Source organism: Ahaetulla prasina, chromosome 6 (assembly GCF_028640845.1).
Source record: "Ahaetulla prasina isolate Xishuangbanna chromosome 6, ASM2864084v1, whole genome shotgun sequence".
Taxonomy (NCBI): Eukaryota; Metazoa; Chordata; class Lepidosauria; order Squamata; family Colubridae; genus Ahaetulla; species Ahaetulla prasina.
The window spans coordinates 92124351-92147444 of NC_080544.1; the positions used below are offsets into that span (position 1 = coordinate 92124351).

At 42.8% G+C, this 23094-nt stretch overlaps 1 protein-coding gene across 1 annotated transcript in view; it reads left to right on the top strand.

The window, feature by feature from the left end:
* The window catches only part of SERPINI1 (serpin family I member 1), a 147899-nt gene that overhangs the window by 92349 nt on the left and 32456 nt on the right, over positions 1-23094 (top strand). Inside the window, exons 2-5 of the mRNA XM_058188599.1 lie at positions 1454-1721; positions 9730-9960; positions 15661-15855; positions 17680-17884. Of these exons, the coding sequence (XP_058044582.1) occupies positions 1472-1721; positions 9730-9960; positions 15661-15855; positions 17680-17884 (881 nt within the window). The 5' untranslated portion in view covers positions 1454-1471. The remainder of the gene's footprint in view (positions 1-1453; positions 1722-9729; positions 9961-15660; positions 15856-17679; positions 17885-23094) is intronic.

The following is a 23094-nucleotide window of genomic DNA, read 5'->3' on the forward strand; positions in this document are numbered from 1 at the left end:
ATCTTGTTCTTCTTGAGGTCCTGAGCCATTATAGTAGACCTTACTAGAGTAACCCATATTATTCCTCTCCTCCCATCCTTTTCCCAGTGTACCATAACATCAATCCAGTGTTCTATCTGCCATTATAATGACGAGAAAAAGGGAAATCTCATTACTATGTTCTCATCAAGCCCGGAGGACTTAGAACATAGTAATGAGATTTCCCTTTTTGTCCTGCTTTTTCTGGGCCAAGAAAGTAGCATCAAGCCCGGAGGACTTGAGTGCTACTTTCTTGGCCCAGAAAAAGCAGGACAATCCCAGAAATCAGAGGATTTGCACTGCTGGTGCCACCTAGTCCTTGGTCCCCACACTTGGAATCATCCAGTGCGTGCATAGTCAACTGGGAAGAGAGGAAACAATCTAAGGGGGTACCACCCAGTGTCTAATCCTTTGGAAGTTTGATGGATGCAGAAATGCTTGCAGACAGTACTACTTGCCACTTCCTCTTTGCCCATTGCTTCTGGAAGGTCCTCTGGCTTATGGGTTGGCTTTAATCTGGAAAGGTTTCTCTGATTCAGGTCTCTCCGGATTTGATCATGGCTGCCACAGTGCCCCTAAACTACAGGTTATCTTTGGTGTGCTGATCAGCCAAGCTTTTGATTCGCAGCATTTCCCTCTATCCTGGGACTAGACTATATGCAACTCTCATTGCTTCTTACTCTTACTATGTTGTCTTATTTTATTCCATGTTCTTCGTTTCTAACTCCCCGAAAAAGAAAAAAAAAAGTCACCGTGTCTCCCCTGAAGACAAGCAGAAACCTAAAAACAAAGACAAGTGGGGCAGGAAAAGTCTTAAGTCTTGCTTTGTAGCTAGAAGAGATGATGCTAATCTTTTTTGAAGCTCTCTCCTTGGTGATGAAAAAGCATTGTTCCCTATGGGGCAATACCAGGGGTGGGATTCAAGCGGTTCAGACCGGTTCAGGCATACCGGTAATTCCGACGATCAGCTGGGAACAAACCGGTTTCCTCCAATGATCAGGTGGGCCCACCTGCCCGCCCCTGTGCACTTTACTTACCTTTATCTTCTCAGCTGATTCGCACAGCAGAGCGGATTGCCATGCCTCAGCTGTGTTAGTCCCCAAAAGTAACACTGCAGTTTAGTTTGGTCAAAACTGCGCACATGTGCAATCACCGAACCAGTTGTTAAACTGACAGGATCCCACCTCTGGGCAATACCCATTTTTTTAAATGACAAAATGGTAAGAAGGAACCAAATCACTAGTTAGAACAGAGTTTCTTTTTTCTGAGTTCCATTTTTTGAGTGACTTTTTTTTTTCCTCAGTGGGGAGCTTTTTTAAAATCCAGAAAAACATCCTTCCTTCACACTAGGCACATATTGATTTAATGATCCCACTAATCCACCATGTGTGGACGATGTAAGATTCATTTTTTATCCTTCTTGTTTGCCTTGCAGATCTGAAACTCCTCGACCATGTTTGCTCTTGGACTCCTGTTGCTTGTTGTTTTTCACAGCGAAGCCTTCAGCACCAGTTTTCCTGATGAAACCATTGCAGAATTTTCTGTAAATGTTTACAATCAGCTGCGAGCTACAGGAGAAGATGAAAATATTATTTTCTCCCCACTGGGAATAGCAATAACGATGGGGATGGTGGAGCTCGGTGCTCACGGTTCCACCCTGAAAGAAATTCAGCATTCCATGGGCTATGAAGGCTTGAAAAATGGTAACGTGCTTCAATAATACATTTCAAGTCAATTAAAAAATAACTCTAGGCACTTAATGTTTATGATGCATCTGATGGAAAGACAATATTTAGCTCAGGGTTGAACTATGGAATTCTTGGTGTTCTTTGATTTTGCTGAGGTTTCATTACCCAACTAGTAGTATCATCAGTTCACTGATGATATTATCTTAATACTCTCTTTTCATGACCCTGCAATCCTTTAATTCAGGGTAGAGTCAGGGCAACTGGATGGAGCTGGGTGTTTATGGCCGGGTACCCTTCCTGATGCCATATGGAATTTGCAGAAAATATTTTTTCCTTGCGCTTTAGGAGAGAAACATCTACCTCTACCTAGGATTGAACTCTCAACCTTCTGAATGGGAGGTGAACATCTTATATTCTGATGATATTACCTACTAGGGCAGGGGTGTCCAAACTACGGCCTGCGGGCCAACTGCGGCCCGCGGGTCAGTTTTTATTGGCCCGCAGCAAATTCTCGGTGGACAGTGGGATGCGGCCCCCGTCCTGGCCCCCAAGGAAGCCGCCGCTCGCCCGGTTGCAGATGCGGAGTGGCTCCGCTGAGGCGATCCCCGCCCACCCGGGGCTGCGGGCCGGCCATTCCGCCACTGGGCTGTAGGGGGCGCCCAGGACGCCCATGGCTCCAGCCCGGCCCACCAGACAGAGGAAGAGGCGGGCGGGCGGCGACGCCATCGCCCCGCGGGCTGCAGCCCCGAAGCCAGGCGGGCAAGGCGCCCTGCTCCCCAGCCCCGCGTGGGATCCTCTCCGGGCGCGGCGCTCTGCACGCGCTCAGGGGGCGCTTACTTGTCGCGATGATGGTCTGCAGCTCCCGGATCTGGTCGCTCATGGGCAGGAGTTTGAGCTGGGCCGCCGCCGATCCCGCCAGTCGTGACGCCGCCGCCGCCGCCGCCGCCGCCGCCGCCGCCGCCGCCGCCGCCGCCGCCGCCGCCGCCGCCGCCGCCGCCGCCGCCGCCGCCGCCGCCGCCGGCGCTGCTGCTGCTGCTGTCCGGGCTCAGGCTGTCACCGCTGCCCGGCCGGGTCGGCGGCGCAGCTGCCGAGGCCCGCCCTCGCCGCTCGCCGGCATCCCGCCTCTGCCCCGCCCGGCCCACCACGCCGGTCGCGGCAAGGCATCGCCCATGCGCCGCCGGCAGCGCCGCGCGCCGCCACACGCTCCGCTTTACCTCAGCCGCGGGCCCGTGCCGCCCGTGACGCGCCGAGCTCGCCCGCCCCATTGGCCGCCGCGCCTGCCGCTCCGCGCGCCGCCACTCGGCGTTCGGAGGAGGGCGGTGCCCGCCCACTCGCCCCTAGTTAGCCCGTCCCTTTCTGGCCTGGGTGGGAGCCGCGTGGCACACCTGAGTGGCTGCGAGGAAGCGGTGCGGGCCTCGCCTGGGCCTCCCGGAGTCCCTCCATTGGCTGCTGTGTCTCCTCAGTGGGAAGAGAGTTCATGACGGACGGAAAATCCCAGTAAATACATGCTGGTTGCCAAAAGCTTGACTTTTGATGTAACTGGGGATGCTGCGAAGGTCATAAATGCAAAGACTGGTGGTAAGTCACTTTTTTCAGTGCTGTTGTATTGGTCGCTAAATGAGTGGTTGCAAGCCGAGGATTACTGGTAGCCGCTGTCAGTATTTAGGTCCCTATGTATTTAGGTTTCTATGCCCATAGCCACATCCACTCAGTCACATGAGGAGTTAGCCACGCCCACCAGTCACATGACCACCAAGCCACACCCCAAAATAAGCCACGCCCACAGAACTGGTACAAAATTTTAGCCCCTCCCCCGTGGCCCGGGCCTTTGCTTATTTTTCTGTATTTGGCCCTCACTCAAAAAACTTTGGACACCCCTTTTACTAGGTAATGAAACGTCTGCAAGTAAACAGTCAAGCTCAGAAAGCACGAAGGACTTCATAAATGATGCTTCTGTATAATTAAATCTCCTTGAACTTTATCTGTTTGTCTGTCAGTCATATCTTTAATAGGCAACTGCTCTGTTTTCATTGTTGTTGTTGTAGAACAACAGGCCAGAAACAGCATGTTTCCTAATTTCTGTTGGGACCGGAAGGCCTGTTTTTTGCTCTCATCAGGCTCCAGAGCCTTTCTAGGAGCCTGGGGAGGGCAAAAACAGCCTTCCGCACCCCCCCAAACATCCTGAGGCCCTCCGGAGGTCAGAAACGGCACGTTTCCCAACTTCCAGGGGGGAGCACAAGAGGGTTGTGCGCACATGCAAAAAAGTTAGCCATTACTGCTTTAGGTGAATCTTCATATTGCTAGAAATGTGATCTTTTATATAGAAAGATGAGACCCTAATATTAAAAGGGAAAATAACATTTAGTTTAATGTATGTTTTCATGACCCTGCAATCCTTTAATTCAGGGTAGAGTCAGGGCAACTGGATGGAGCTGGGTGTTTATGGCCGGGTACCCTTCCTGATGCCATATGGAATTTGCAGAAAATATTTTTTCCTTGTGCTTTAGGAGAGAAACATCTACCTCTACCTAGGATTGAACTCTCAACCTTCTGAATGGGAGGTGAACATCTTATATTCTGATGATATTACCTACTAGCGCAGGGGTCTCCAAACTACGGCCTGCGGGCCAAAGTTTTATTCGCCCGCAGCAAATTCCGGGTGGACAGTGGGGTGCGGCCCCCGTCCTGCCCCCCAAGGAAGCCGCCGCTCGCCCGGTTGCAGATGCGGAGTGGCTCCGCTGAGGCGATCCCCGCCCACCCGGGGCTGCGGGCCGGCCATTCCGCCACTGGGCTGTAGGGGGCGCCCATGGCTCCAGCCCGGCCCACCAGACAGAGGAAGAGGTGGGTGGGCGGCGACGCCCATCGTCCCCCAGGCTGCAGCCCGGAAGCCAGGCGGGCGGCGCTCTGCTTCCCAGCCCCGCGGGATCCTCTCAGGCGCGGCGCTCTGCAGCGCTCAGGGGCGCTTACTTGTCGCGGATGATGGTCTGCAGCTCCCGGATCTGGTCGTTCATGGGCAGGAGTTTGAGCTGGGCCGCCGCCGATCCCGGCCAGTCGTGGCGCGTCGCCGTCGCCGGCGTGGCCGTGGCCTCCTCGGCGCCCCCGTCGCCCCCACAGCAGCCGTTCCGCCAGCGCAGCGACGCCGGCTGCCGTCGGCGCTGCTGCTGCTGCTGTCGGGCTCAGGCTGTCACCGCTGCCGGGCGGGGTCGTGACGCAGCTGCGAGGCCCGCCCCCGCCGCTCGCCGGCACCCCGGCCTCTGCCCCCGCGGGGCCCACCCCACGCCGGTCGTGGCAAGGCATCGCCTCCATGCGCCGCCGAAGCAGCCGCCGCGGCGCCCCGCCACACGCTCCGCTTTCCCTCACCCGGGGGCCCGTGTGCCGGCCCGTGACGCGGCCGAGTTCGCCCGCTCCCATTGGCCGCCGCGCCTGCCGCTCCGCGCTGCGCCGCCACTCGCCGTTCGGAGGAGGGGCCGGTGCCCGCCCACTCTCGCCCCCTAGTTAGCCCCGTCCCTTTCTGGCCTGGGTGGGAGCCGCGTGGCACACCTGAGTGGCTGCGAGGAAGCGGTGCGGGCCTCGCCTGGGCCTCCCCGGAGTCCCTCCATTGGCTGCTGTGTCTCCCTCAGTGGGAAGAGAGTTCACGACGGACGGAAAATCCCAGTAAATACATGCTGGTTGCCAAAAGCTTGACTTTTGATGTAACTGGGGATGCTGCGAAGGTCATAAATGCAAAGACTGGTGGTAAGTCACTTTTTTCAGTGCTGTTGTATTGGTCGCTAAATGAGTGGTTGCAAGCCGAGGATTACTGGTAGCCGCTGTCAGTATTTAGGTCTCTATGTATTTAGGTTTCTATGCCCATAGCCACATCCACTCAGTCACATGAGGAGTTAGCCACGCCCACCAGTCACATGACCACCAAGCCACACCCCAAAATAAGCCACGCCCACAGAACTGGTACAAAAATTTTTAGCCCCCCGTGGCCCGGGCCTTTGCTTATTTTTCTGTATTTGGCCCTCACTCAAAAAACTTTGGACACCCCTTTTACTAGGGTAATGAAACGTCTGCAAGTAAACAGTCAAGCTCAGAAAGCACGAAGGACTTCATAAATGATGCTTCTGTATAATTAAATCTCCTTGAACTTTATCTGTTTGTCTGTCAATCATATCTTTAATAGGCAACTGCTCTGTTTTCATTGTTGTTGTTGTAGAACAACAGGCCAGAAACGGCATGTTTCCTAATTTCTGTTGGGACTGGAAGGCCTGTTTTTCGCTCTCATCAGGCTCCAGAGCCTTTCTAGGAGCCTGGGGAGGGCAAAAACAGCCTTCTGCACCCCCCACAAACCTCCTGAGGCCCTCCGGAAGTCAGAAACGGCATGTTTCCCAACTTCCAGGGGGGAGCGCGAGAGGGTTGTGCGCACATGCAAAAAAGTTAGCCATTACTGCTTTAGGTGAATCTTCATATTGCTAGAAATGTGATCTTTTATATAGAAAGATGAGACCCTAATATTAAAAGGGAAAATAACATTTAGTTTAATGTATGTTCTGTGACAATCTTTTGTTTGACTATGTTGCAAAATAACACAAGCTGTTATTTTGGACACAGAGCACATCTGACCCAGCAAATTGCAGACATCCTCTATTCATAAACAGGTCTTGTTCACATACTTAGGAGGTCAGACAAAATTTCTCTTTTTCCATTGAAAATAGAGTAAGAAGTTTAGTCCTATGATGTCTCGAGGCAAAGCCAAAGGAGAAAACACAGAGAGAAAAATAGGGGTACTAGATCTAAAAAAAGAAAAAGAACTGACATGATTCTCTTGAGCATCTGACTGAAGGTTGGAATAGACAACTGGAAAATTCCAGGGAATCAAGCAAAGAACTTTTGTTCTGAAAAGGAAATGCAAACAAATTTTATAAGAAAACTGTGCTATAATTTTGATCATGATTTGTCCTACATTCATATTCAGAAAATAGCCTTCAGTGAAGAGGGAAATAAGAATTGACAGTGCCATATAAAATCGTTTTATTTTAAACACACACACACACTTTTACAGAGAAAATGTAGCTCAAGTACATCAGGATCACACACCAAGAATAGGGGAGGTCACCCATTGATTAGTTCATATTATAAAAATCCAGTGTTTTCATCTAGTGTAAGCATCATTGGTATAACTTTTCAAGAAAACTTTAAAGGAGCTAACCAGAAATTTGTAGAATAATATAGCAAATTTTAAACAGCTGGAAGATCTGAATAAATATTTATCATAAGTGGTTGGAAATTCCCATTAAAAGCAGGCAGCCTAAGGGCAGATAAGTACGTTTATAAAAACTGATGATTATCAGATGAAGCACGTTGCTTCTATTAGCTAGTCATTTTTTTCCTTTGTAGAGAGATACTTTGCCTATACATTTCTGAAAAGAAAAGAAAAAAAAGACGAGAAGAAGGAAAATACAAAAATAGGGATCACAATGAGAAAATGTGATAGCTGACTTGTAATAATGTAAAAGTATCCTAACCTACAACCATTTCTTTCTAGTGAATTCACTTTATATTATTTTTTTGAAATTATTGCTTTACTTAAATAGATTAGTGATGGAGGGAAATTAGAAATTGTGAAAACTTTTAAAAAGCAATATAAATAAAAGGCATGTAAAGGCATGCTTTTCCAAGTCCCACCACCCAGTAAAAAAGTTAATGCTCCACAGATAACTGTGAGCAGTTAAAAATTAAAAAATTAAAAAGAAAATATATATCAAGAAAAAATATGGTTATATGGTTGTTGTTTTTAAAAAAGGACAAGGTAAGGGGCCTATCAGCATCTCTTAAGTAAGATGGCTATCAGCTGTTAACATCTCAATAGCAGCTATGTCCTATTGTATTTCAGGCCTCTGTGAATGACCAATGGGTTGCTTATTCCTTCTAATTTAATACACACCAATTGAAAAGGATACAGACATTGAACTAGCTAACATGAGAACATAATGCTTGGAATACACTACCTGACTCTCCCCAAAATTCCCAAAGCTTCAACCAAAAACTATCTACCATTGACCTCACCTCATTCCTAAGAGGTCTGTAAGGGGCATGCATAAGAGCACAAACGTGCCTACCATTCCTGTCCTATTGTTTCCTTTTGTTATATCCAATTAATATAGTTATTACATACTCATACTCATATATATGCTTATATATTGTATAATTATTTCATGCTTATGCTTATATATCCTGTGTGACAAAATAAATAAATAAATAAAATAAAAATAAATGTTGGCCTAGATAAAGTTTTGGATCTGGTATGCTAATATTGCAGTGACTGAGTAAAGCAAATGGTTTGTAGTGAGATTTTAGCTGTATTTAGAACAGATTAAGCCTGTATTTTCTAAACATAACTTGAAGCCTATTTATGTACAGAACGTCACATTTAAAGAGAAACATTCTGCAGGGATAACTCATTTCTATCCTGTGAGAAAAAGTAAGCACCTCTGTCCTTTTATTTTTACTCTGGTGAATGCCTTTGCTTCTTTAATGCATCTTAACTTTGAATGAACAACTTTTAAAAGCTGAAGGAAATAATTGAAAGTCAAGAAGTATTTCTTTCATCTTTCCTGACAAGAAAATAATTTGATTTGGGCTGGGGGGAATTGGGGATAACATTTTGCCCAATTTTAGGAAGACAAGAGTTCAGTTTTAGGAAGTCAGAATCCAATTTGATTCCCCCAAATGTTGGTGCATGTACACTTTGGGCTCATTAAAGATACACCAGGGAGTGGGTCATAGGCAATCATGAAATTCCTTTTTGCATCTCTAAAATGCAGCTTCTGGCCATTTTAAGGTAGAAAGCAGATGAAAACAGTTTCCTATCATGTATGTGTTATGTAGCCCCAATAACCTCTTGGCTGTCAGCATCCCAAAGATGTTATCTTTTATCCTTGTCCCAGGGTGACCCTTTATCGTAGCGCATTTCAAACTAAATAGCCAATATCCAGGATCCAAATCTTGGATTTGAAGAAGGAAGGAGTTGAGAATGGAGAACACTGACTGCATGAAAAACAAACCCTAATATTGTCCTCTGAACCCACCCCAGTCTAATATAAATTCAGTTTGCCTGCTGAAAGTTATATAGATCTCTGTAGTGGTTTATATCACCTGGAATTTGTATTGGAGGAAAGGGTGAATGAAACAAATTAAAAGAACTCTGGTAAAGGGAAGGTGACATGGGGACAGTTGATACCACCATCATGTCTTCCTAAATGCAAAGAATATTAATAATCAGGATATTGACAAGAGACCTATAATCTGGGGCGCTATTTCAGAGGTGGGCTGCACATACGTTAACAACCGGTGCACCAGAAATGTGAGCAAGCACGCCTTCCTTGCTTTCGCACAGCTTCAAACACACAGCAAATCCTCTCCTGGAGCCGTGGTGAGTAGAGCAGGTGAGGTGCGGCAATCAGCTCGGCTTCGTGGGCAGGGAACAAAGCCAGAGAGTGAGATAAATAGGACAGGCTAGCGCCAGGGTGGACAGGCGGGCCCAGCCGGTGGCTGGAACTACCAGTTCACTCAAACTGGTCTGTGCTATTTCTAGATTAGGCAGGCTCCAGAATGTACCCTGTGTGGAATTACATACTGTAAGCCTTTTAGAAAAAATAAGCTCAGTTATTGGGGGAGAACTTGAGTCTTTGGTTTATCCTACAACCGAGTGGTAGAAACTGCTTTCAGTTTTAAAGGTCTTGGAAAGGAAGGAGGAAAGTCATGGAGTACTTAATTATCCTTCCTGATAATACAACCAAAGAAGTCCATATTGAAGTGGAGTTTTGCCCATAAAACTCTTTGGAGATTTATCTTCGTTGTTTCCTCTCATTTTTCTCAAAGAAAGGTTAATTATATGAAGTATTTCTTACTACCTGACTTCACTGAAATATCAGTGCTCATTAATCCTTTTCCCCTAAGAAGGCAGTGAGATATGTTAAGCTCTCAATATATTTGCCAGTTCTGTCAGACCAATTTTAATCTCTTTCTCTAATTTCAGGTGAAGAATTTGCCTTCCTAAAAGATCTTTCTGACATGGCTGCTACTGAGGATAGCCATTACGTGATGAAGCTTGCCAATTCCCTTTATGTGCAGAATGGATATCACGTTAGTGATAAATTTGTGCAGCTGCTGAAAAAATACTTTAAAGCTGAAGTTGAAGTTGTGGATTTTAGTCAAAATATAGCTGTTGCGAGCTACATCAATAAATGGGTGGAGAACCATACCAACAGTAGGTTCCTAATTATTTTCAAATTCTCAATATTGTAGGTTGTCATTGTATGCCATTTATGCCCAGACAGTGTATACACACACACACACACACACACACTGAATTAAGAAAGTATTCAGACCTCCTTCACTTTTGTCAACTTTGTTATGCTTTAGCCTGATACACACACACACAACACACTTTTACTGTGTGTATATATGTATGTGTATGTATTTGTGTGTGTGCACAAGTATATACACATACATACATGCCCACACCAACAAATACACCTAAACACACATAGGGTTACGCTAAATACTTTAATTTTGTAAAATTCAGGGTTTGGGGCTCATTATGAAAGAATATTGGAAGCTGAGCACAATCTCCAGGAGACCGGTGGGTTTTCTTCCTGTAATGAAAGGAATGAACTGTGCTTGAAACGGACATCTGCTCATATGCACAATATGGATCCCGTGAAATCTGATATAGTTATTAAATTCATTGCTGTCAGTGCAGAATTCCAAATTCAGAATTATTATACCAAAAAGCATGCAAACCATTCCCCTTGGAAACCCCAGGTCACAGACAATGCATTCTGATTGGAATGATTTATTTCCGAATGTGTGCACAGCAGCTGCTATGTTAGGTTAACAAGCCTCTCAAGGCTCTAACAGATGCAAGATGTCTCTTTCTCTTCCTTGAACAAATGTTGGCAGATTGAGTGCTAAAATGCACGCTTTCTTTATTAGTACTTTACCAACCTTAAAGCCTAGAAAACATTACCAAGCTATTGATAAAACTTTAAACAATATTACTGAAAGATTGTTCACTGGAACAATGCCATTAAGATGAGATGGCAGTAGGTCTGTGGAAAAACACATGGTTTACATGCACAAGATTTCACATGCAGTTCCCAGCATTACAAAAGTTACTGAATTCTTGGAAAATTATTGCCTCTCTATCTTAAATAGACCAATGGTATCACTCTACATATTCATTGTTTATAAACCTTGGAATGTATTTTATTGCCTATAATAATAATATAACCAGTGATGCACTACCAGAAAGAGCCCAAATGTGGGTTTTAGAAACCACCCAATTGGTGCAAACAGCATTCAATCAAGTAAATGAATTGTAGAATAGTTTATGTAAGCAGAATCAGACCTTCGCTGTGACATCTTCAGAAAAATAATCAAATTCAAGTTTCTGCAAGTGAAAGAAGCTTTGCACTTTTAAATAAGTCCATTATATATAGCTAAATAGCCTGTTCAGAAATAGTAGCATTGGTGTCTCTTCAAAAACGAAAGATGGGCTGATGTTTAAAATATAAGTATTTCTGTACTCTTCCCTCCCACCCCCATTTCAATTTCTGCAGTTTGGTACATGTCTAAAAGATTTTAGTAAAATATAGACAAACCTATAAGTACTAGTGCTAGTACTAGTACTAGTAATATGGTGAAGAGTCTCAACTGGTTTGTTATGTCTAATAACTTTACTTGATTAGCATTGGATGCCAAAACATCATTAAAATGTAGATTAATATCTCATTGATGCAAAATGTTGTCTAGATTATTTCCTAAATTTGTCATTTCATCCTTAGATTATAGCCTTTTTTTCCAAAAAGTTATTTGTTTACTTGTTTTGTCGCAATTTTTTTTTAAAAAACCCCAATCTGCAATAGAGCTTGGGAGCTCATAACTCCCACTCATGCTGTCGGTGACATAATCTGTTTATATGGATACTTATTTAAAAACTTATCCTCTGATTCAGTGCAGATGAGTTCTCAGCAGGTGTGCATGGTGTTTACACCTCACCTTTGATCTGAGTCATTGACTCTCAGTCTAAGTACTTTCACCTTGCAGTATTAAAGTTTGCTAAGATTAGGGGATGTGAGGTGATTCTGAACACTTTTTAAATTAGGTTTATCATAGTTATTAGATCCTGAAATACAAAGCAATTGCTGTCTCACTGGCAGAAAATTATATGTTTATTTTGTTTAGCCATGTAAAAAATGTGATACAGTGAGAAAAGAATAACTGTATCAGCAGCCAGATTAGAATAAGTCTCTACAGTCAGTCAAAGTTAGAACAGATCCCTCCCTCACCTAAAAAAAAAGGCCATTTAATGAGTTTTGATTGAACCCCCATGGCCTTGTACCCGGTAACAGTAACAGAGTTGGAAGGGACCTTGCAGGTCATCTAGTCCAACCCCCTGCTCACACAGGAGACCTGTACTAGGGATTTGAACCGCCAAACGGCTGAGCTTTCTGATCAACAACTGGTCTTTTAGGGCTTTTGGCAACTGACTCGCATTTGTGCCAATTGCAGTGCCCCTCCCCCTAAGTCAAGGGACGACGATTTACAATGTTTTGCTAGGAAATGACATTTGCTTCCCGTAAAACCCAGCCCATAGCAAACGATGGGTTTGCTGAACAACTGTTGCTTTTGTTTAATGACTGCTATGAAAAAAAGGTCATAAAGTCAGGTCTGGTCACATGAAGTCCTCGTTTTATGGACCATCACAACAATGATCGTAATTCCTAGGCTCAATCATAACATGAAAACTGCCTGTATGATATAACTTCAGGCCATGTAGTCAGTATGTTCATTCTCCTAAGGAAATTTCTCCCAGTGAGTTCCATTTCATAGTAAACTATTCCTGTGAGGTTTTGAGGGGTCCTTGGCGCTCTCTGAGCTTCGTTGTTTTCTTGAGGACGTTTCATTACCTAAACTGGGTAATATCATCAGTGCTAGATCCCTTGTTTCAACCCCGATCTACAGATATTCTCCCCTACTGGAATGAAGTTTTCATATGCAGGTGCTTATACTTTTCCTGCAGTTATAGACTGACAATATAGGAAATTTCTCTTAGTGTTGGGAGTGGATTTGAAACTTTTGAAACCCCGTACTTCATCTCCTTTGATATACAGCAGGACAGGAACCTATGATCAGGAAATCCGGCAGTTTCCAATGTTTCACTGTTCAGGTATAGGAGAGCTGGCAGATTCATTCTGCAAAAATCCTGACAACTACTAGAAAGCCAAAAAAATTACAAAACAACCCTACCTTTTTGTGAACCCTACCTGTTGTGTCTGCGCCCCCTGAGCGGGCCCTGCTGCCAGAAAGTGACTTGGAAAGTGAGGGGGAAGGGCCATCAGGACTTACCTCAGGAGACCGGCTCCCCTGGCTCAGCTCCAGGAGCCAGAAGCAGGCCAGGTAGAAGAAATAATGAGGCCTCCATCCCCTGACTCTTCCCCCCCCAGGCCACTCCTGCAGACCCAGCTGACAGCAATCAGGCTTGTTTGAATCCTAGGTTTTGTAGGCAGGAGAGAAGGGAACAACAGAAGCAAGGGTGGGGCAGGCCTAGGAAGTGCTGAGTCACGGAGCCACACCCACAGGATATAAAAAGCAGCAAGAGCTGGTGTGTCTCTTTGTAAAAGGCAAATCCACTGATTGACTAGAGCTGAAGTTTGTGACTCACCAGCATCGTGGAAGATAACAAGGGCTCTTGGCAGACGCGTGCTCTTTTGCCACCAGAGCTGATAGTGCCGGCTAATTAAGCCATCATTCGGAAGAGGCAGAGGAGGACAGAACACTACCTATGGAGTTGTGTAGCTGTAAATAACTATACAATTTTTAAATCTGTGCTCCGGTACAACTACAGATGTGTTCATGAGAATTGGAAGAAGTAACTTCCAATTTGGAAGACAAAATCACATGATTTTCAAAAGCCATCTCTTTCTCTTTCAAATATAGAACTGCCTGTTGTTATCCTGCACACTAAATTCATTAATCTTTCCCCACAGAACAGCAACTTCACATGAGAAAAACTCAATACAACTATGTCTTAAGACCAAAAGGGAGTTAGAGATCCAGTCTCCTGTCACAGCTTGATAGAGGTCAAGTGCAATATATATATATATAACAAGCTAACAATCAAGTTCCAGACTGATGGACAAAGCTCCAAAGGCAGATCTCAAATGCTCTTGACAGCTTCCTCCACTGAATTTCTAAACAACCTTTTTCTCTTATAAGCAATGCTCTGAATGAAAAGCTAAGCTGTTGGCATTCATTTGTTAAGGCCAGCAGGAGCCTTTCAAATTCTCTTGTGTCACCGGTTTCCTTCTGGGTTCACTGTTGACCATTGGAAAGGGAACACAGGAAGGTTACAAAGTCTGTCCCACGTTCCATCTTTCAGTTATCCTAGCAGTTAATCCATTTTGTATTCAGTGACACTTTGTCAACTCTGGAGGCCATCTTTTTCTTTGGATCTTCAGGGCTACCACACTTAGTGCTGTGAGAAACTGGGAGGGGGGAATTGCATGGAGTGGTGGAGATATCTAGCCATAATAACATTCCTTTCTCTGAGAGTCAAGGACTTTCGGCCTGCACCTAGAGTGGCGTGACTGGGAGGCATCTCCAGTTGGGACGGTGCATTGATTGGACCATGTGATGGACATGTAGGTGCAGGGGAAGGGACCTGGACTTCCTTTTGGGTGAGGAAAACCTAGAAGCTTTCAGATTTGGGTTTTCCCAGATGTGCCAATATGACATCTCTAATAAAATGGAACTTTCAGCCTCGGAGTCTTCTTTCGTTGGGAGTGTTACTTGGAACCCTGACATACTTTGCTTTTCCAGAACTGTAATTAGATTTAGTTGATTAAGTTATTAAAACTTTCATGTCAGTTTTGGGACAGAAAGCCAGTGTAGTGTAGCGATTGACTGAGTATTCAATCATTATTGAATCCATATGTGTACTGAGTATTCAGACAAGAATAAGTATATATCTATAGGTAGGTAAGTAGGTAGGGGAGGGAGAAGGAAGGAAGGAAGGAAGGAAGGAAGGAAGGAAGGAAGGAAGGAAGGAAGGAAGGAAGGAAGGAAGGAAGGAAGGAAGGAAGGAAATTGGTTTGCAAACTATAAGCTATAAGGAAGGAAGGCTTGGTATTGGCCAATCACTACCTCATCCCCAACCAATTTCACAAAGATATGACTGAATGATTAAAACTGGAAGATGGAATACAGATACATGTCATTTGAGCTCTGGAGGAAAAGTGTGATATAAATTTAGAATGAATTAATCATGCTTAAATGGTGTAGGTTGCCTATGCTCAAAACTTTTTGACTTCCTTGCCCAAGTAGTAGTAGTCTAAAGTAGGCATAATTTTTTTTAACTATAGAAATTAATTATTTTCTTGCTTAAAGTCTGTAGAGATTCTCAGTCATCCAAATCATGGTTGTCCCAAAGGTACACCTTTTGGACAACCATGACCTGGATGACTGAAAATCTTTACCAACTTTTAGCTATACAATTTGGGATGAACATCCTTTGAATGGTGTGGGAGTAGGAATGGATTTCCAGAGGTGGAAATGCATACTACAAGAACCAGGAGCAAGACTCAGGTGATCCTGAGGACACAGATAAACCTCCAAGTGCTTCAACAACCCTTTAAAAGGATGCAAATGACCAGCTGTCTGCAAGGAATATAAATCCTTCCATTCTCCACTAGCCTGCCAGAGCTGAAGAAGCTTCTTGGATAAGAAGCAAAACGTCTTCAAAAGGAAAAAACCAAGAAAGTCCAGTTGTCTCCTGAAAAAGCACCTTTGGCATATTTGCTTGTTTGTTGGTTTGGTTTCATTGAGCAAGTTGGTTAGGTTTTTATTCTAAATGCTCATTTGGATCTGCTGATTGATGTGCTTCTTCTCCCTTTTCATCTGACAGATATGATCAAAGATTTTGTCTCGGCAAGGGATTTCAGTGCTCTCACTCGCTTGGCTATTGTCAATGCAATCTATTTTAAGGGAAATTGGAAGTCTCAGTTCAGACCAGAGAACACAAGAACCTTCTCCTTTACAAAGGATGATGAAAGTGAAGTACAAATTCCCATGATGTATCAGCAAGGAGAATTTTATTATGGTAAGGAACAGAAATGCTCATTTTGTTTCTAGCCGCCTTACTGCAAACTAGATCTTTCTTTATAAATTCTATACAGCATCTTTTTTTTTAAGGAATTTTTTTTTATTTTTAACAAACAGACATACATAAAATCATCATCAATCCAAATACATTGTGTCAATGGGTTGATCCCCAATTCTGTGTGCCCATATACATTCCAATTAATTTATCTAAACTACATTTTATCAGTATGATATATATCTCAACTATAATCAAATAACTTCTAATTAATTATAACGTTTCAATTTCTCCTTTAAAATCAACTTTCCAAATTAATATTACACATTTTCAAGTCCATTCCCTAAAAACAATTATATAGTTTAAACATTTCCCTATATTCTAACCTTTCTTAATTCCCTTTAACATAATTCCCCTCCTAACTATTGATAAAAGAGATCCCATATCTTATAGAATTGTTTATCCTCTTGTTCTCTAATTTCTAAAGTCAATTTACTCATTTCTGTGCACTCCATCATTTTCCTAATAATTTCATCTTGCGATGGTGATTTTTCATTTTTCCAATTTTTAGTAAACACGATCCTTGCTGCTGTCAAAACATTTACTATCAAGTATCTCAATTCTCTACTATATGTTTTGACTATGATTCCCAATAAAAAACCTCTGGTTTAAGATCAATATGTTTCTTTATCATCTTTTCCAACCATGTGTGGATTTTAGACCAATATCTTTTAGCCTCTACACATGTCCATCACATATGGTAATACGAACCAGGAATCTGATGACACTTCCAACATTTTCCAGATTTGTTCTTAAACATTTTAGCTATTCTTGTTGGGGGTAAGTGCTATCTATAAAACATTATACAGCATCTTTTATTTCTTCAGTTCTGGTGCCAAATAACAGTCTGTCAACAGTTTCTCTTAAATAACGTATTCATTATAATGCCCCAAAGAAGCTTCCATGAAATTCAGTAATTGCTGGCTCTGATTTCTGTTTTTATCTATGGATTATAGTACAGGCAATTCTCAACTTATGACCGAAATTGAGCCCAGAATTATGATTATCATAGTGGTCGTTAAACAGCACATCCTGCCACCATGTCCAATTTTACAGTCTTTTTGCAGTGGTTGTTAAATGAACACTGTAGTCATTAAGTGTCATTAGCCATTAAATAAACCCATTTTCTCCAGTGGGTGATTTTTGCCATAAACCAGAAACAAATGCTGAAAACCAATCCTAAAATTATCAAAGTCACATAACCACAGGACTCTGCAAAGGGATGGAAAGGCAAGTCAGTTGAAGAGCCCCCAAATTACGACCACACAAGATAGTTGCAGCCATTTGAAACCTCTAAATCAGACCATAAGTAGTTCTGGGAAGGGTAATCATAACTATGAACAGTCACTAAGCAATCAGTCATTAAGTGAGGACTATCTATAACTTGATTCTCACTTTTCCTACAAGACAAAGAGTAACTTTATATTTTAATTCTTCACTTATAATAGGATAGTACAGTGCTACCTTGGTATTCATCATTAATTGGTTCTGGGAGAAAACAAGGAGTACCAAACAGATTTTTCCCATGAGGAATAGTATAGTGAGTCATAAGGCACCATGGGATGTTCCTTTTCTGTTTCCAGGGCAGCCCCATGGGCCAGATCTAAGCACCCCATGGGCCTATTAGGTACATCCCCAAAGAAAAACCAACTAAAAATATGACAATGTTCCATTTATCTTTTTTCTTTTCCACAAAAAAATGGAGCCATATTCCCCATCAGGATGAAAAAGTTCAACTAACTCTTTTGGGTTTGGGTTTGTTTTTAGGGGAATTCAGTGATGGATCCAATGAAGCAGGAGGCATTTATCAGGTCTTGGAAATACCCTATGAGGGAGATGAGTTCAGCATGATGATCGTTCTCTCCAGGCAGGAAGTACCTCTAGCTACACTGGAGCCTTTGGTCAAAGCCCAGCTGATCGAGGAATGGGCAACCTCTGTGAAGAAACAAAAGGTTGAGGTGTATCTGCCAAGGTGGGAATTCACTTCTTCTTATGATAGAAAGAGGAAAACCATTACTTCAGGCTAGTAGTGAGGGAGTAAAAGAGAGTAGAGAAAAAGAGAATGAGATAGAAATGTTGGATCCACTAAGGGAACAATCTTTTGAAAGCTAGGGCTATAGTAGATATTTGGTAAGAATCACATTGAGTGAGGTGATGGCTTTTATTGTAGATGTATCTGAGGACAAGATTTCCTATCTTTCTTGGAATTCAATGATGGATTCAGTGAACTAGATGAACTGGAGAAGAGTGTGAGAGAATCTTTTGTTAAACCTGTTTCAAGACTTATTGTGCAGTTTGGTAATTTTTCTGCCATTAAAAGGAAAGAACATACCGTAAGCTTCTAATGTTCCAGTGTGGTCAATATTTACTATTCTGAAATATTGTGGCTCTGCAGCCTTCATAAGATAGATTTAACTCAGTTCCTCATGTATAAAATGGAAATGTTATTCTGTGGAGAGTAGATGTGAGTATATATGAGAACGTTATCATGAGAAACGTTTGGGTGATATTTATTTGATTTAAGAAATGTTTATATCCTTCTTTTCTACTAAAAAGTACTTGAAGGAGCTAATAAAAATAATGAACGCATGAGTGAAGGAACTTAACAGTTTGCATGTAATAACTCCCTGGACAAGAAACGCATTAATGAAATGTGTTCACAAAATGGAAAGCATTCTTCAGTTAAAGATTGATTAATTTTCCCCCCATCTCCTCCTCCAACTGTTTCATATAGCTGAGCCGGAATCTGACAGGGATCTGCAATACTGCCCAGTAGAAGCTTTCAAGTTCTCTGTCCACATCCTTTGATTTGATAGGATGGAAACAATAGAGTTAAAAAAATAAGTGGCTTAACAGAACAGTCTAACATAATCTGTTTTCAAAAATGCATGGTTTGGAAAAAGCCCTATACAATTCAACAAAAACAATCCAAAGAGATGATAAGACTTCCGTTTGTTTAAATGTGGTTGGTGCGATGGATCACCTTAAGACTCACATCCCTACTGTACATCAGGTTGAATGTCCCTTGGTTCTTTAAAGCAGTTTTGAGGTTCATGTAAAGAAAAGGAGGAGCTTTGCTTTAGGGCAGGGCTGTCAGATTCGCGGCCCGGATGTGTCACATGCTGGCCACTCCCATGCCCAGTTTGGCGAAGGGGAAAAAAAGTCCCGATACATCACGCAATGATGCCATGACGACACGAGTTTGACAGCCCTGCTTTAGGGTTTTTGAAAGCAAGCTGTTGAAGACAGTGTTACATCCGCATGGAATCCACCTTCTCTTCCGTACTCAGGGCTGCTCTGATGTATGTTGCTCTTGCATTTCAGTTTCCTCTGCAGAATATTTTCAGCCTGGATATGAGAATATGCCTTTACTTAATAGAGCCACAGTGGTTAGAGTGCAGTACTGCAAGCTACTTCTGCTGATCATCGACTGCAATTTGGCAGATCAAATCTCACTAGGCTCAAGGTTGACTCAGCCTTCCATCCTTCTGAGGTCGGTAAAATGAGGGCCCAGATTGTTGGTGGCAATATGCTGACTCTGTAACTGCTTAGAGAGGACTGTAAAGCACTGTTAAGTGGTATATAAGTCTAAGTGCTATTGCTACTTTAAGGCATTCAGGTGTTCTTGCTTTCCCCAACCAGAAACTAGCTTTTTGTTGTTGTTGTTGTTGTTAGTTGCAAAGTTGTGTCCGACCCATCGCGACCCCATGGACAACGTTCCTCCAGGCCTTCCTGTCCTCTACCATCCTCTGGAGTCCATTTAAACTCATGCCTACTGCTTCAGTGACTCTATCCAGCCACCTCGTTCTCTTTCGTCCCCTTCTTCTTTTGCCCTCAATCTTTCCCAGCATTAGGCTTTTTTCCAGTGAGTCCGTCTTTCTCATTAGGTGGCCAAAGTATTTCAGTTTCATCTTCAGGATCTGGCCTTCTAAAGAGCAGTCTCTAAAAGCAGAAACTAGTTTATATCTCCTCTATGTTCTTTTTTTTTTCTCATTTTCCTCCATGAGGAAAATTTTCTTCCATTTTAAGATGCCTTTCTCCTAACCTTGTGTCCACTTAGCAAACTCTGTTCCTATGCTGACATGACTGGGAATTCTGATAATTTCACCCGAAGCACACCTGAACAACCTGACTTGGGAGAGACAGCCCTAAAATGTTACACTTTTTAATGCATTCTCCCATTCCATGTATTTTTCTTTTCATTTCATCCAACTTTCTTTACAGTGGTTATGTTCACTTGCTTATGTTTTGCTAGAGCAGTATTTTCTCAGTCTCAACATCTTTAAGGTGTGTGGACATCAGTCCCCAGAATTTCCCAGCCAATATGCCGGCTAGGGAATTCTGGGAGTCGAAGACCACACCTCCATTAAGCAGGGTTGTCAAACTTGCGGACCGCAGGCAGGATGCATCACACGCTGGCCACGCCCAACCCCAGTCTAGCGAAGGGGAAAATAGTCCCGATATGTCACATGATGATGCCGTGATGACGCGGGTTTGACACTCCTGCGTTAAGGGTAGGAAACACTGATGACACTGGAGACCTGATGACTGCCTATGCTTTTTAAAAATTATTGACAATGTGTCAAGGAGTATGTGGTGCCCTACACCAATTTTATTTTTCTGTCTATCTGCTAAGTTGCTTAGCTTCATTTAAGGCTTAATGCCAGTTTGGGGAAACCTATTAAGTTCCTTAATGCTGCAATTGAGAAATAGGTCCTATAACAGAATGCCATCATTGGAAAGGATCTTCGAGGTCTTCTAATTCAACCTAATTCGACCTCCTGCTCAAGCAGGAGACCCTATACCATTTCAGACAAATGGTTGTCCAATATCTTCTTAACAACCTCCAATGATGGAGCATCCACAACTTCTGAAGGCAAGCCGTTCCATTAACATATTCTACTATCGTTTGTATGTATATTCCACTATCTTTGTAATATACAAAGTATGCTATCAGATGAGTTTAATTTCCTTCATTATGAGCTATTCTAATGAAACCTTGCTTGAAAAAGCATTGCATTTTGAAGGTTATTGAATGCTAACATGTTTCATTTAAATTCAAATTAGAATGCCTTCTTGCTTCTAATTTATCAAGTTTTTGAAACAATGCCTATCTCTTTGAAATAAATACCCTCATGTTTTATACTCCATGGTTACACAGTATGATTGAGTTAACGGTGCTTAAGAGGCAAGGATATTTCTATGAAAATTCATCAGATAGTTGTTTCAGTCAATTGCCAACAGGTATGGCTTTATTCTGTTTTTCTGGGCTACAAACCCTTTAGATCAGGGGTCTCCAACCTTGGTCTCTTGTGGACTTCAATTCCCAGAGTTCCTCAGCCAGCTTTGCTCTGGGAGTTGAAGTCCACAAGTCCACAAGTCTTAAAGGGACCAAGGTTGGAGATCCCTGCTTTAGATTCAAAGGATGTAATCTGATTTGGAGCAGGCTTAGTCCCAGATCTAGCTCCAACTGTGTAAGTTTCTTAAAGCAGCTGCAGCTTTTTTCCTAGGCTCACAGCTGCTCTTTGCACCTGCGCTTCAAATCTGATTTCTCCCTTCTAATCCAAAATGGTGCACAACCTTAGCTGAAGCAATCTGACCTGGGTTTTTTATTATTATTATCACTGCATTAAAGGAGAATCACAAGATTTCCAAATGATGACTTTTTTTAAGCATGCGTTATTTGGGGTAGGAGCAGGTAAGTTTTGTACTATTGTATGACAAATAGCCCTCTTTTCCTCCACTGAAATTCTTCTGAGAGATTCAAATATATTTGAAATTCTTCTGTGGGATTCAAATATATTTGGAAAGCTGAGGAATATTTTCTACTTAACTGACTCTACTGTTCGTACGATAGCACACAAACATTACAATATGCTCCTTATGTAGGGTGCTTCATTATATCCCCTTTTTATTGGAATTTTTCTATATCCCACCTGGGAAGATAGGAATGGAATGGAATAGAATTTTTTATTGGTCAAGTGTTATTGGACACACAAGGAATTTGTCTTGGTGCATATGCTCTCAGCATACATAAAATAAAAGATACCTTCATCAAGAATCACAAGGATCACTTAATGATAGTCATAGGCTACAAATAAGCAATCAGGAAACAATATCAGTATACATCGTAAGGATACAAGCAACAAAGTTACAGTCATACAGTCATAAGTGGAAGGAGATGGGTGATGGGAACAATGAGAAGATTAATAGTAGTGCAGACTTAGTAAATAGTTTGACAGTGTTGAGGGAATTATTTGTTTAGCAGAGTGATGGCGTTCGGGGAAAACATGTTCTCGTGTCTGGTTGTTCTGGTGTGCAGTGCTCTGTAGTGTCGTTTTGAGGGTAGGAGTTGAAACAGTTTATGTCCAGGATGTGAAGGGGTCTGTAAATATTTTCACAGTCCTCCGAAGCCTTGGAAATCACAAGGATGATCAGTTCAGAGAAAGAAGTTGTTCCTTTCATTAAGAAAATCTTTCCAGTTCATGCCAGGGTAATCCTTTCCTTTCCTTTCCTTCTTTTTTCCTTTTTCTCTTTCCTTCCTTCACTCTTTCTCCTTCCTTCCTTCCTTCCTTCCTTCCTTGAGCTTTTGTGGCCCAGTGGTTAGAATGCAATATTGCAGGCTAATTCTGCCGACTGCCAGGAGTTCGATCCTGGCCAGCTCAAGGTTGACTCAGCCTTCCATTCTTCAGAGGTCAGTAAAATGAGGAGCCAGATTGTTGGGGTAGTGCAGTATACAGATCCTCAATGGAAGGCAGGTTGGTAGCCATTGTTTTTTCTGTAGTTCTAATTATCCTCTGAAGTCTGTGTCTGACTTGTTGGGTTGCAGAACCAAACCAGACAGTTATAGAGGTGCAGATGACAGACTCAATAATTCCTATGTAGAACTGAAGCAGTAGCTCCTTGGGCAGTTTCAGCTTTCTGAGTTGGGCAGTGAGCATTCTTATTAGGCTGTTTTCCATTAACAGTTTCCCTTGGGTTTATTCTCTAAATATTTTTGAACTTTTACAAACATTTGTCAGTGCTGTGCTATGACCTTATACTGTGCTTTCCATAGCGTGCTACTGTGGCATAAATGATTATCTTTTGGAATTGTTTCAGTAATCCATTTAATTCAGAAATATAATCTAGTTTTAACTTCTGAAGCCCTGAAATCAGATTGCTTGGCTATAGTTAGCATCA